The 12,994-nt window shown below is 41.7% G+C and overlaps 1 protein-coding gene across 3 annotated transcripts in view; it reads right to left on the reverse strand.

Annotated features, from left to right (window-relative positions):
- Positions 1–7,181: 7,181 nt before the first annotated feature.
- The window catches only part of NAA35 (N-alpha-acetyltransferase 35, NatC auxiliary subunit), a 104,218-nt gene continuing 98,405 nt past the window's right edge, over positions 7,182–12,994 (reverse strand). For 2 of the 3 annotated variants that reach the window (XM_088470091.1, XM_088470089.1), the window contains one exon: positions 7,183–7,545. In XM_088470091.1, the coding sequence (XP_088326217.1) occupies positions 7,486–7,545 (60 nt within the window). In that variant the 3' untranslated portion in view covers positions 7,183–7,485. Of the gene's footprint in view, positions 7,546–12,994 lie in introns of all 3 variants that reach the window. The other variant, XM_088470090.1, reaches the window with a different exon arrangement.

The following is a 12,994-nucleotide window of genomic DNA, read 5'->3' on the forward strand; positions in this document are numbered from 1 at the left end:
TTGTTTATGAAATCTTGATTGTACTTATTGTGGTATTGCACAGCTGCTTTGTGTTGTGTTGTGCAGCATCCCATTGGAAACATTTGTTTCCCAGTTTGATTACATAAATACTGTATGTAGGCAAAAAGAAAACGTGATAGCTTGCAATTTGTGGTAAGATTTTGGTGATTTAGCTGAAAGACTTATAGTGGTTGGCACTATAACTTAGCATCTTTAAATCCTGTGACTAAATTGTCAATGTCTCAGTACTTGCAACAAACTGCAAGTTATTGCATTTGGACCAAAGAATGCACCTTTATTAAAAGTGATGGTCACAGACTAGTATAGGCATTCCATGTTCATAACCTATATTAAATTTAATTTGAACCAATTTTTTTTAACACAGGCAAGTATTTTTCAAGTTGTGTAATAATTTAAGCTGGTCTTTGAACGACAAGGTAGTGGTTAGCTCTACTCTTTGCAGACCTAAGTCTTAATTATCGACTGGTGGAACATAACCGTGAGACATCTGAATAGCTGGAAGAGGCAGCTCTTGCTGCGGTCAAATTGGTGCAACATTTTCAAGTTCAGCAGTCTCCGCACACAAAGCTTTCTGGATCAAGATTGATTTAGATGGGGCACACAGAGTCAAAGAAAACTCTGGAGTCTTTACCTTTTTTTTTTTTTTTTTAAGATAACAACTTGCTCAAGCCCGGATAAGAGTAACATCTGTAAGTAGGCGACTGACGGATAACGTTCTTTCCTACAAGTAAATCTGCCAAAAGTGTGGGTCTCTTTATTGCAGTGCATCTGTGTTACTAACAGTAACCATCCCCTTTGTCGTTTTGAAGGAACCGTTGTGATGACAGACAACAGCCCCCAGAGCTGGGAACTGTCACCCTTCATTTATTTCCTGGGTATGTGGTTCTAGAATTAAGAGCAGTGCTAAATGCTCTATTTCAGTCACTTTCTGTTAGAGGGGAAACCCATGCAGATTCAGTCAGACCACGCTTCCTCATTGGCAATCATCATCCATCAGGAAGACACAAATAGCTCTTGCAATTAAGCAGGCTCAGTTGCTGGACAAAACAAAATGTTTCAGCGATATGACATGTAATAACAGGAGTAGAAAACAGAGAATAATTACCTCAGCAAGCACATCCTGCACTCCAGGGAGCGGGCTATCCACTCAGACATATTGCAACAGATATTGAAAAGATAGTGTTATCCAGATGCCCTTATCAACAGCATGATGGTCTTGTAGAAAATTGTTTTTCTTCATTCCATAGGGAACACAGGCTTTAGTCAGTGGGTATAGGCTAGTGTAGGCATCCAGGCACCAAATAGTTAACTTTTTCTCAAAGGAGCTCAGGCTCTTTTTCCCCTATACCCCATCCCTAGCAGGCCAGTTTTAGTTTGGAGCCTGCAGGAGATGGCACTGCATAAGGGGGCTGCATTTAAGGAGCCTCATCTTTTATTTTTGGGCAGCGCTAGACACTGGCGGCCACAGTGCTGGCGAGTGGGTCAGCGTCCACGGCTGGACCCTCACCAGCACACCAGGGAGCCGGAGCCAGACAGGTAAGAGTGGCTCCCTGCTTGCAGGGATCAGAATTGTAGCGGCTGTCACAGCCGGTGTAGGAGTATAGTCCGAAGAGGAGCACAAGGTCCTGGTCTCCCTGTACAGTATATCTTCTCAGCGGTCAGGTTACACAGAGAGCTCCTTCCTGCTGAGTGGGCATTGGATTGTTGAGCATATACTACCTGCATTGATTCTGTTCGGTCTAACTTTATGCTCTTCTGTCATTTTTTTCTGTGCAGAGAGCTTATAGTGCTCATTGTTGTGGGGTTCATTTAATACCCCTTTCTGCAAAGCCCCACATATTGTGGTGATTCACTGCACTACCCCCTTTATTGCACACTATAGTTTACTGTGGATAACTGTACCATCTCTTGCAAGGGCAGGGCACCCAGGGATGGGGGTGTTCCTGTGTTATGTAAATGCAGGACTTGTACCACTGTACTTTCTCCTCAGGCTGGTCTGTGTCCGGTGTTTCGCATCTTCACATCAAGAGGGCCAGTCAGCCACAACTTCCAGTCAGGAACCAGCTTGGGCACCTCTCTCTCTCACAGATAATGTTGCAGTTAGTTGATAAACTTGCAACCCCTGTCCCGCACCCCTTGCTAGTATCTCCAAAGGGATCCAGCTGCCCCCACTTATACCATTTCAAGGTACTTTACAGGCTACTGCCATAGAACAGCCATGGCAAGATAGTTATATGCCCCTGCCCATTATGATTTGGACTCTGAGGTTTTCTCTGTCCACAAGAACGATACGTTTAATACCTCAGACAGGGAGTCTTCTGGGATAGAGAAGTTCTCACCATCTCAAGTATATGCAGTGGCACCGATTAAGGCGGTCCTCCACATTAGAATGCTGAGCAGGTCACCAAGTCCAGCTCTCTGGTATTCAAGCATCATAAGGTTTTGGCACAATTCCCTTCTGCGCAGCTAGGAGAACCTTCTAGCGGAGACATGGGCTCACCATAATAAGCGCTTCCAGGTTTCAAAGCGCATTGCCTCCTTTTATCCGCTGCCTGCTATGGATCAGGCCAAATAAGAGTCTCCTCCTCTGGTGGATGCTCACATTACCAGCCTAGTCAAGAACACTTCCTAATACGGCATCCTTTAAGGATCCGACAGCTAGGAAGCTGGAATCTCCCTTAAAGAGATTTATTCCCATGCAGGTGCCATCGTGCGCCCACTTGGGTGGCTAAAGCCATCGGGGTTTGGGCAGACACCCTTGCAGATGGCCTTAGCTTCGATACCCAAAAGAACAAGCTATTGTCTTTCATGGAGCACATCAGGGAGGCAGCCTCTTATCTCGGAAAGGCAGCAAGAGACATGAGTATCCTAACTTCCAAGGTGTCTGCTAGGCGAGCCCTCTGGCTTCATTCCTGGCCTGCTGTCATAGACTCTAAGCAAGCCCTGGAGGCTCTTCCTTATTCATGGGACATTCTCTCTGATCCAGATCGTGGTCAAGATGGCAGCATCAAAGACAACCTTTCTTCCTTTTGCAGCAGCCCCTAAGTTGCGAAAATCTAATTTTAGCTCCTTTCGTCCACTAGAAAAAGCCATGGGTCAGCTTCTCCCAAGTTTCAAGGGTTACTCATCCCAGGGCTCCATGGTAAGCAGTCCTGGTCTACCAGATGTCCTGCCACCAAGCCCACTGAAAAGCCTGCCACATGACAGGATGGGCCTCCACCTGGAGTATTCCAGCATAGGAGGTCAGCTTCTGCTGTTCTCAAATACCAGGCTGGTGACCATATTGGACACTTGGGTGCAAGGTGTTGTCTCCTTAGGCTACGCCCTAAACTTTTGGGAATGGCTTCCGACCAAATTTTTTTTCCCACAGGCTTTACGGTGGATCCAGGCAGAAGCTCTGCGGGAGTCCATTCACTCCCAGCTGGCCTCCAAAGTAATTGTTTCAGTTCCCCTGTCTCAGAGACACAGGCTTCTATACAAACTTTTTTGGGCTCAGAAGCCAAATGGTTCATTCCCGCCAAACCTCAACAGGTACTGTGTTTGCAGGATGGCTTATTTAACACATAAAAATTAAGTTCCTCAAAATTTTTTTGCCCTTTTTTTTTTCCAGAAGATCTCAGTACTTATGTCAATGTCTTTTCAGGATTTGGCATATTTGCAACCACCATTCAGTTCTCGCCTAGTTTCTTGGGATTTTATTTTAAAGGGACTAAAACAAATTTTCTTCGGAACCACAATTCAATGGAATTGAGGTTTCTCACAGAGAAAATTTGACTCCACTGAATAGTGTTTCAAACCTGCCCACGACCCCACCTTGCCTGGCTCTTATAGACCCATTTCATTATTAAATGTGGACTAGAAGTTATTTACCAAAATTATAGCAAATTGATTTAAGATGGTGCTTTCCTCTTTGGTGCATCGAGATCAGACGGGCTTTACATGGCTTCGAAGTTCTGTCTCCAACATACAAAAGTTTTAGCAGTCTTACAACAGGTACGTGATTTTCAGGAGGATGATCTTTGTCTCTTATTGTCCTTAGACGCCAAAAAGGCTTTTGATTTAGTAGTCTGGGATCATCTCTATGAAACACTGTTGCGGTTTGGTTTCCTGAGGCAGATTATATACTTAATTCTTACCTTAAACTCATTTGCATCCTCCAGGATGATTATTGTTAATAAATTAAGGTCTTCCCCAATCCACATTCATAGATGTACCCGACAGGGATGTTTACCGTCTCTCTTATTATTCTCTTTAGTATTGGAACCTTTTGCAATCTCTGAGGAAGAATTCTCTATATACCGGTGTGCATATATGTAATGTTCATCTAAAGCTGTCCCTATTTGCGGACAATATGCTTTTATTTATATCTCGTCCAAATGTTTCTGTGCCAGCTATTTTGACTATTCTAACGATTTAGTCTGTTTGCAGGGTATAAAATTAATCTTCAAAAATCCGAGGTACTCCCTCTCACGCAGCCCGACCTGTTGCATCACTGCCCTATATTATCCTCCAATTTTCATATAAATAAAACAAGCCTGAAATATTTAGGGATTCACATTACACCCTCTATTAAAAATATATACGCTACAAATTTTTCGTTTGTTCCTGATAAAATTGCTCGTTTGTCCAAACAGTGGATGTCTTCCTTGTCCCTTTTAGGTCTTATTGCGGTTATTAAAAGTGTGCTCTTTCCAAAATTAGCTTATTCATTGCAAATGTTACCTATTTTTCTTTCCCCTTCAGATACTAAAATTTGTACAAAACTTTTCCAGTCTTTTGTATGGAAAGGCAAAAGACCTAGAATTGCAAGAAATAGACTTATACAGGTTGAGTCTCCCATATCCAAATATTCCGAAATACGGAATAATTTTGGCATGACTGAGATAATGAAACCTTTGATTTTTGATGGTTCAATGTACACAAACTTTGTCTAAGGCACAAATTATTAAAAATATTGTATAAAATTTCCTTCAGGCTTTGTGTATAAGGTGTATATAAAACAAATGACTTTCATGTATGTACACAAACATTGTTTGAGCCACAAAATGATTGAATATATTGTGTAAAATTACCAGCAGGCTGTGTGTATAAGGTGTATATAACACCTTATAAATGTATTCTGTTTGTATATTGGGGGCCTATACCCAAGATCTCATTATGGTATGCACATATTCCAAAATACGGAATATTCCATTATCCAAAATACCCCTGGTCCCAAGCATTTTGGATATGGGAGACTCAACCTGTATTACCGAATGCTAAGGGAGGTTTAGGACTCCCAGATTTAACAATCTTCTGTTAGCTGCAGCATTCAGATATATATCTGACTGATGCTTAGGCCTCGCAAATTTTACTAATCCTCCGATAGAACAAGCACTGTTCCACCCTTATATTCCGGCTGCAGCCTTACACCTGCCTCGCTCTAAAATATCTATTGCCATTTTTCAGAATTTACGATTTCATGATACCTTTAAGGCTTGGTTGGCTGGCTATACACAAGAAATTAGGATCAGACCCCACTTTTACAAACTTTATACCACTATGGGGTAATCCAGCCTTTTCATCGTCTCTCTCCATTTCTCACTACACTACCTGGAAACAGAAAAGTATAGCAGCAATTAAGGACATATTTGACCCTGGATGGCAGCTCTATTCTTACCAGGAACTTCAAACTAAATAGGATCTACAATTTTTCCTATATTTACAAACTAGACACTATCTTTAGTAAGTTACCCCCTAGCACCAACTGCCTACCTATGACTAAATGTACAGTTCGATACATGCTTACACTTTGTGCCTCTACAAATTTTAAATTGAGATTCCTCTATACTGATCTGTTGCCACCAAATACTGATAGACTATGGGCCGGAGTTTGGAAGGCCTTGTGTAATTATTTTCCTGAATTTGAGCCATCCGAAGTTCTATTTAATATGCCACTCAATATGCGCTTTGTTGGCTCAGCTAAAATGACAAGAAATTCACTTCACATTTATAAATAGGGCATATGTGTCGCAGGTGCAAAGACATGTCATTTCAAATGATGTTTCTAGTATTTGTCCAAAATGTCACTGTTCCTCTGCACTGAATAGTGCTTCTCAAAATGATATTTTTTTATTTTACACTATTGGATGTTTTTATGTTCAAAAGGTTTCAGGACTCCATCTTGCAAATTACACATTCTTGGTGTTTTCTGATGACAAGGTTGTTCTTGGCACAAAAATATGCTTTCATCCCACGGTGGTTTCCAAGTTTCACTTCCATTGTGTTCAGAAAATCTGTGCTTTACAAGGTGAAGGCCCATTGTTCAAAATCAGTGAGCATCTCATGGGCACCATAAGGCTTCGGGTTGAGCAGCTGTGAATAGCAGCCATGTGATTCATAGTAAATACTTTAACAGATTAGTGTTTTTGCAGCAGAAGACACCTGTGTTGAGCAGGTTCAAATGTGCCTAAATTCAATTTTAAGTTTCAATGCATACTTACGTTTTATAGCTATGATGCTTATATAATAGAAAATATAACAAGCCAATGTATACATTATTAATAGATTTCTAAATATTTGGTATATTTCATGATCTAATAGTTTATAGGTCAAGATTTTATGGAAGAAGTAAAGAAGGGGAAAGGGGCAGATATCTTTGTACAATCAATCCCACAATTGAGATTTTTTCAATCCCAAATCCCAGGAATACAAAAAAAAAAAAATGTGGTGGGATTGGCTTTCCTAGAGGCAGCAACAGTGCAGGCCTTTAGTCTTTAACATCTTGTTGTCGATTGTACTGTGACTTAAATGTGTTTGGCTTCATTTTTTCATAAAGAAGCAAGCAGCTTGTACAAAACACTAGGGAGATATATACTAAAATGTACTGGTTGTTATAGGCAACGCCTCCTAAACAATCACATTCCATTATTTTTCTAGTACAGTTTCGAAAGAGAATGTAATAATCTTGCTACAGATGACAGTCTTCAGTTACCTGTAAAGCAGTTTGACTTGAAGTACCTCATTATGTCATAAATAAAAGCAACCACAAAACTGACACACAGACTACATGAGTTTACATATAGAGTGTCCTGGTCATTATGGACAGGCATAGTCAGAATAGAGATTGTTCTACCAACTTGGAGAATGGAAGGTTTAATAAATATATTCCAAAGAACTTTGCTTAAGTGACTATTGGCAAAAAGGAACTCATAACACAACAAACATCCATAAAATATTTTAAATATTTAATGAAAAAAAAAAATTTACTTAACACTCATGAAATAGATCTAACATAGCTGATTTACAAACTCTGCCCACATCTTGTGGCTGTACATAAAAAGTAACCAGTGCATTAGAAAAGTAAATGAAAAGAATAAAAAAACAAAACTGTCATTTCACATAAGCCCTGCACTCATCCACACATTAAATAGACTACAACACTTGATGTAAAATGTATTACAATCTCTTCTCTCTGTAGATCATTTATACCAGCTTCACGGCAGGGAAATATTTGTGTGCAGAGAAATCAAATTCAGGTGGAATCTGCATTACGAGAAAAGAAAATACATAGGTAACATAATATGGATAAGTTATAAATGCAGTCTTGAGAACAGGGTACAAATGAATAAAATAAATTAATATATCAGGCTTCATTTAATATATGCTACCCAAATAAAATGGGATTTGCAAGTAGCAGTACTGCAGAAAGGTTATGTAGAGGGGTCCAAATGTAATATGCTCCCGGTGCTAATCCAGTGATCTAGCCGCTAGATTTAAAGCGCAATTAGTTTTGAAACTAGATCAGGTTGTTTTTTGCTTAAAAACATTTAAAGAAAATGGTTCCCCAGCATTGAAAGAGATACTACTTAATAAACCCTTGGATTCAGTTTAAAGATACTGTGCTGATTTAGTGAGTATGGATTTGGTTCATCGCTTAATCTATGTAGAATACAGGTATGTCCATCTAGTACAGGTTGAAGAATGATCTTTAATAGACTATTCAAATGTGATTTGGGGGATAATCCACATTTGAAACCTCACATGAGAATCCAGGTCCATGGGATTATCGGGATGTCAACGGTCAGAATCCCGATAGGGTTAGGATACAGACACCTGTTGGTAGGTATCCTAATTCTCCCTCCCTGGTGCCCAACGCTAACCCTCCCCCTAGCCCAGCTACTTACTTTTGGGATTCCTGCGGTCAGGATGCCGCCGCCGCCATTCTTACCGCTGGAATCCCCGCGGGCTGGATATTGACCGCATCCCGTATTATCCTAGAGAAACACTCTCAGTGGCAGACAATACTGAATAGAATAAACTTCATAGGATCACATAATAACAAATGTGTTTTAGGAAAAACAAAAAACAAATATATGTCACTGAAGTCGCTGCTACACATTTCAGACAGTGAAGAAGTGGAACATATCAAACTCATTAGGGTCTATACTTGCAGTTGGTGCAAGTCTCAAATGATTTATTATACACCTCTTTATACTTAATCTTATTATGAAGCAGTACATACACAATTTCCTGTTCGGATCTGGCCGTTTTGCAGCAGTATTTTATATTAGTAATTCTGTCAGCAGAAACCTGCTTCTTGTGCTAGGAAATTATACAATCCTGCTAAATGCAGCTATATTGCCAGAAGCAAATACTTTGAATGTTTTGAAATTTGAATAATTTATTTAACCAAATAGTCTATTTTCCCAATCCTTCTTTCTACATACACTGCAAGCATGACCGAGCTTTAACTTTGGTCTCTTAGAGAGGCAGACACTCAGAGCTCCATGACTAGCTGCCAAATGATGAAACAATAGTCAAAAAACAATGGGCAGGGTTCCTGATTACATGAACACTGCCATAATAAATCACAGTAAATATTTGATTTACTTACTTATAGAAAAACACCTTTTACTGGCATGCTCCCACTCGTTACTCATTTAGCTATCAGAGAGCATGCTAGTATGGTCAAACAATCTTTTGATTAAATAATCTACAGAATATAATACCCTTTATTCTTGTTAGATAGCATTTAGGCAATTTCAGTTGTTTGGCTAATTGTTAGGTGTATTATCTGGTATCCTTTGGAGGACTAGGCAATAAATGTTGGGGCAGTATAGAGCTACACTATCTGCATAACAGGAAATCAATTTTTTTTTATTGTCCCATCAACTGCTCATAATAATGGAGTCTCACTGAAATTCAGGGAAGTATGCAACACGCACACTTTGGAGAGGTGTATGTATATAGTTTCACAATGACATAATGGAGCAAAAGATGGAGCAAACTAACCCTATGGTAAGACAACATTTTAACACTTCTGTTAATTAAATTTCTCTAAATTGGAGAACATTGCACTATGGGGAATAAAAGGCTCCTTCTATGACTCTAGCATGTTAAAGAATGATTTAACCACCTAACTGGCTAAAATTTCTAAAAAAAAAAAAATGCTCAAATTGTCAGGTTTTTTTAATGATTGAAAAAGGTCAAACACAGTTTTAATACTTATTAAACATAAAAAAAAAAATGTAAACAGTATAGCATAAAATTAAAATTTTTATGGTATACTGTAGTGATGGCCATTGCCCGCTGCACCATCAATGGCTGATGGTTTTAAAACAGGAACTAGAAAATAATCAATGGTTTAGCCATCGATGGTTGAGTTCTGCACATGCACAGACCGTGGCCACCATGCCGGCTACACCAATGTTTCCTTGACATCGGGAATGCCATATATAAAAACTTTAAAATAAGACAAAAACACTTGCCATTGGCAATAGACTATCAATAGTTGCAAATAATTGATGGCCAACCCTAGCAGACTGCGCAAGACATTAATTTGAGCATAAAAAGGGCGAGTGCTTATTGTAACCCATTGAGGGATTCCAATCCCGGAATAATTTTTTTCTTCATCCATCTCTCCCCTCCTGTCCTCCCTGCCCCACTCCTATCCACTCTGACGTCCATCTGCCCCTTCTGTCTGCCATCCTTTTCCCTACTGTAGACAACAGTACTGTCAACTAGATAACTGCTTCCTGACACTGGGAACTACAAAGCGGTCTACATCAGAGTGAAGCGCTGTAGTGGTGACCTATAAATGAAAGTAATAAACCAATAAAAATAAAACGAAGCTGCTCAGGCAGCTAAGTTTATGAAGCATGCTGTCCTTTAGCACTTTAAACAAGTCCTTGCTCCTCCAACTCTATACCCTGATACATTAAAAAGGGAACATAGTTATGTTTCCTAAACTCAGAGAAGGTGCCAAAAGAATGCCAAACTAACAGATGCGGGCAGAGGCAGGCTTCCGTGCTCTAAGCATCGCTTGAATTACAGAACTGGAAAAACCTTTTGGTCTTAAGATGGAAACTTCAAGAGCCACGCCGTCAAAGTCAGACAAGGTAAGTCTGGATGCTGGCAGGGACCCTGCGTTAGCAGATCCTGCCATAGAAGAAAAGGATACACAGACTGTCTATGGACAGATTCTGTATGTCGGTGAACCAATGACGTCTGGGCCAAGCCGGAGCCACCAGTATTACTGTTCCGCTTTCCTGCTTGAATTTCCTGAGAACTATTGGAAGGAGAGAAATCGGAGGAGAGATACGCCAGCTTGAAGTCCCATCTTACTGACAGTGCATCCACGAAGGCTGCTGATGGGTCTCTGGACTTGGACCCGTACCTGGGGACCCTGAGGTTGTGACAGGACGCCATGAGGTCTACGTCTGGTAGTCCCCACCTGCCCACCAAGAGTTGAAAGACGTCCAGATAAAGAGCCCATTCTCCGGCGAGTATGTCCTGACTACTTAGGAAGTCCGCTTCCCAGTTGAGGATGAATATTGCTGAGATTTCTGGAAGATGGCATTCTGCCCACTGCAGAATGTTCGCCACATCCCTCATGGCTGCCGGACTTCGTGTGCCTCCTTGAAGATTGATACAGGCTACCGCAGTCGCGTTGTCGTACTGAATCTGGACAGGCCTGCCCTGAAGTAGGTCCTGAGCCAGAATGAACCCTCTCTATGCACTGCACGAAGCTCTGAAACATATATCTGTAGGTGACTTTCCTGATCCGTCCACCTTCCCTGAAAAGTGTGATGACCTGTCACCGCTCCCCATCCTCGCAGACTTGCATCAGTGGTGAGGAGTACCCAATCTGATACCCATACCGGGCGACCCTTGTCTAAATGAGTCGTCTGCAGTCACTAAGCGAGGGAGAGCCGAACCTCTGGCGAGATGCGGATCATCTGAGACTTTATACGATGATACAGACCATCCCAATGAGACAGAATCCATTGCTGCAGGGACCTGGAGTGGAACTAAGTGCACCATTTGCTAAGTTGGAGAAAGAGAAGACTTTTTCCAATTGATTACCCAGCCGTGCACTTGTAGGCAAGACCATGGTCATCTGGAGATGACCTTGTAACATCTCCTGAGATTGTGCCAATATCAGGTGGTTGTCCAAATATGGCAGTATCCTGACTTGTCGTCTGAGATGAGCCGTCATGACTGACATTATCTTGGTAAATACCCAAGGGGCTATAGTAAAGCCGAAAGGTAGAGCCTGAAATTGGCAATGTTGCTGATCTACCACCATTCTCAGAAATCCTTGGTGAGATCGTGCAATAGACCATGAGATCTTCAGGCTCCAATGCCAGCATAATTGACTGTAGAGTTTCCATACGGAATTTGGGCACATGGATGAATCTCTGTTGAGACTTCAAATTCATGTGACCAATTTGGTTTCTGAATCAAAAACAAAATTTGAATAATAACCCCTTCCCTGTTGTGTCACAGGAATGGGGATTATGACTCCTGACCTCAAGAGGGCCCCAATAGCCTCATGGAAGGCCAAAGATCTGACTGTGTCTACCGGAAGGGTTGTACAAACAAATCTCTGAGAAGGATGCCTCAGGAACGTGATGGCGCAACCATGAGACCACCTCAGGATCCCAGGCATCCGTAGTCATCTCATTCCAGGCATGAGAAAACTGTAGAAGTCGGCCTCCCACCCTGAGACCTTCCAGGGGGAGGCCCGCCCCATCGGGCAGTGGGCTTATCGTCCAGCTTGGAAGCAGGACGTCTGGTTGACCAGGATTTTTTGGTCTGCGGTTTCTTGTGGGAATTATCCCGTCTAGAGGAAGACTGTCCCTTTGCCCTACCCTGTGGGTGAAAGGACAGAGCTGACGACTGCCTATACCTAGGGGTAGTCGTAGATGGCAACCCCACAGATTTAGATGTCGCCAGAGAAAACACTATGTCATCCAGCTCTGGTCCAAACAGTACCTTCTCAACAAAAGGCAAAAACTCCAGGGTTCTTCTTGGGCCCTGTATCCGCCTTCCAGGTCTTTAGCCAAAGGGTTCTTCGAGCCGCAACCGAAGTTGCCAATACCATAGAAGCCAAGATACCTGCATCAATGACCGCTTCCCCCATATCCATAGCTGCTTCTTGCATCTGCCTGAGATGAGACAGCTGTTCTCTGGTAGCTTTTGGCATGCTATCCTTTAGAGCAGGGTGGCCAACCAGTCAGAGGCAAAGAGCCCAAAAATATTTTTCGGTATGTCACAGAGCCGCGATCAAGCGTTCCGGAGGTGCACCTGCAAAAAAAAAAAAAAAAAAAGGGGTGTGATCTTGTGACAGCTAGGCCACACCCCTGGTATAACATTTCTAGGAGCCTGATCGTGTGTCACACCCCTGTTTTTAGTCAGCAGGTGGTGAGTTATTTAGGTGACATTTTTTTGAATAGCAGCAATTATGTATGGGTATTAGTATTTTCAATTGGGTATTAATAATTATATATGCCATTGATAATTGAGATATAAAAATTCTGTACAGCTCTCAAGTAACACCAAGGCAGCAGTCTTTTGGCTCTCTTTTCTATTGACACCTCTAGCCTCCTTCTGTCTCTCCAGCCCCAGCCAGCCCTTGTCCCAGACAGCCAGCCCCACACTTACCTGCTACTTCATGTTGTTCCTCACACGCCAAGGCTCCTCCCTCGGC

The sequence above is a fragment of the Taudactylus pleione genome, unplaced genomic scaffold, assembly GCF_031769625.1.
Source record: "Taudactylus pleione unplaced genomic scaffold, aTauple2 ptg000095l, whole genome shotgun sequence".
In the NCBI taxonomy this organism is placed as follows: Eukaryota; Metazoa; Chordata; class Amphibia; order Anura; family Myobatrachidae; genus Taudactylus; species Taudactylus pleione.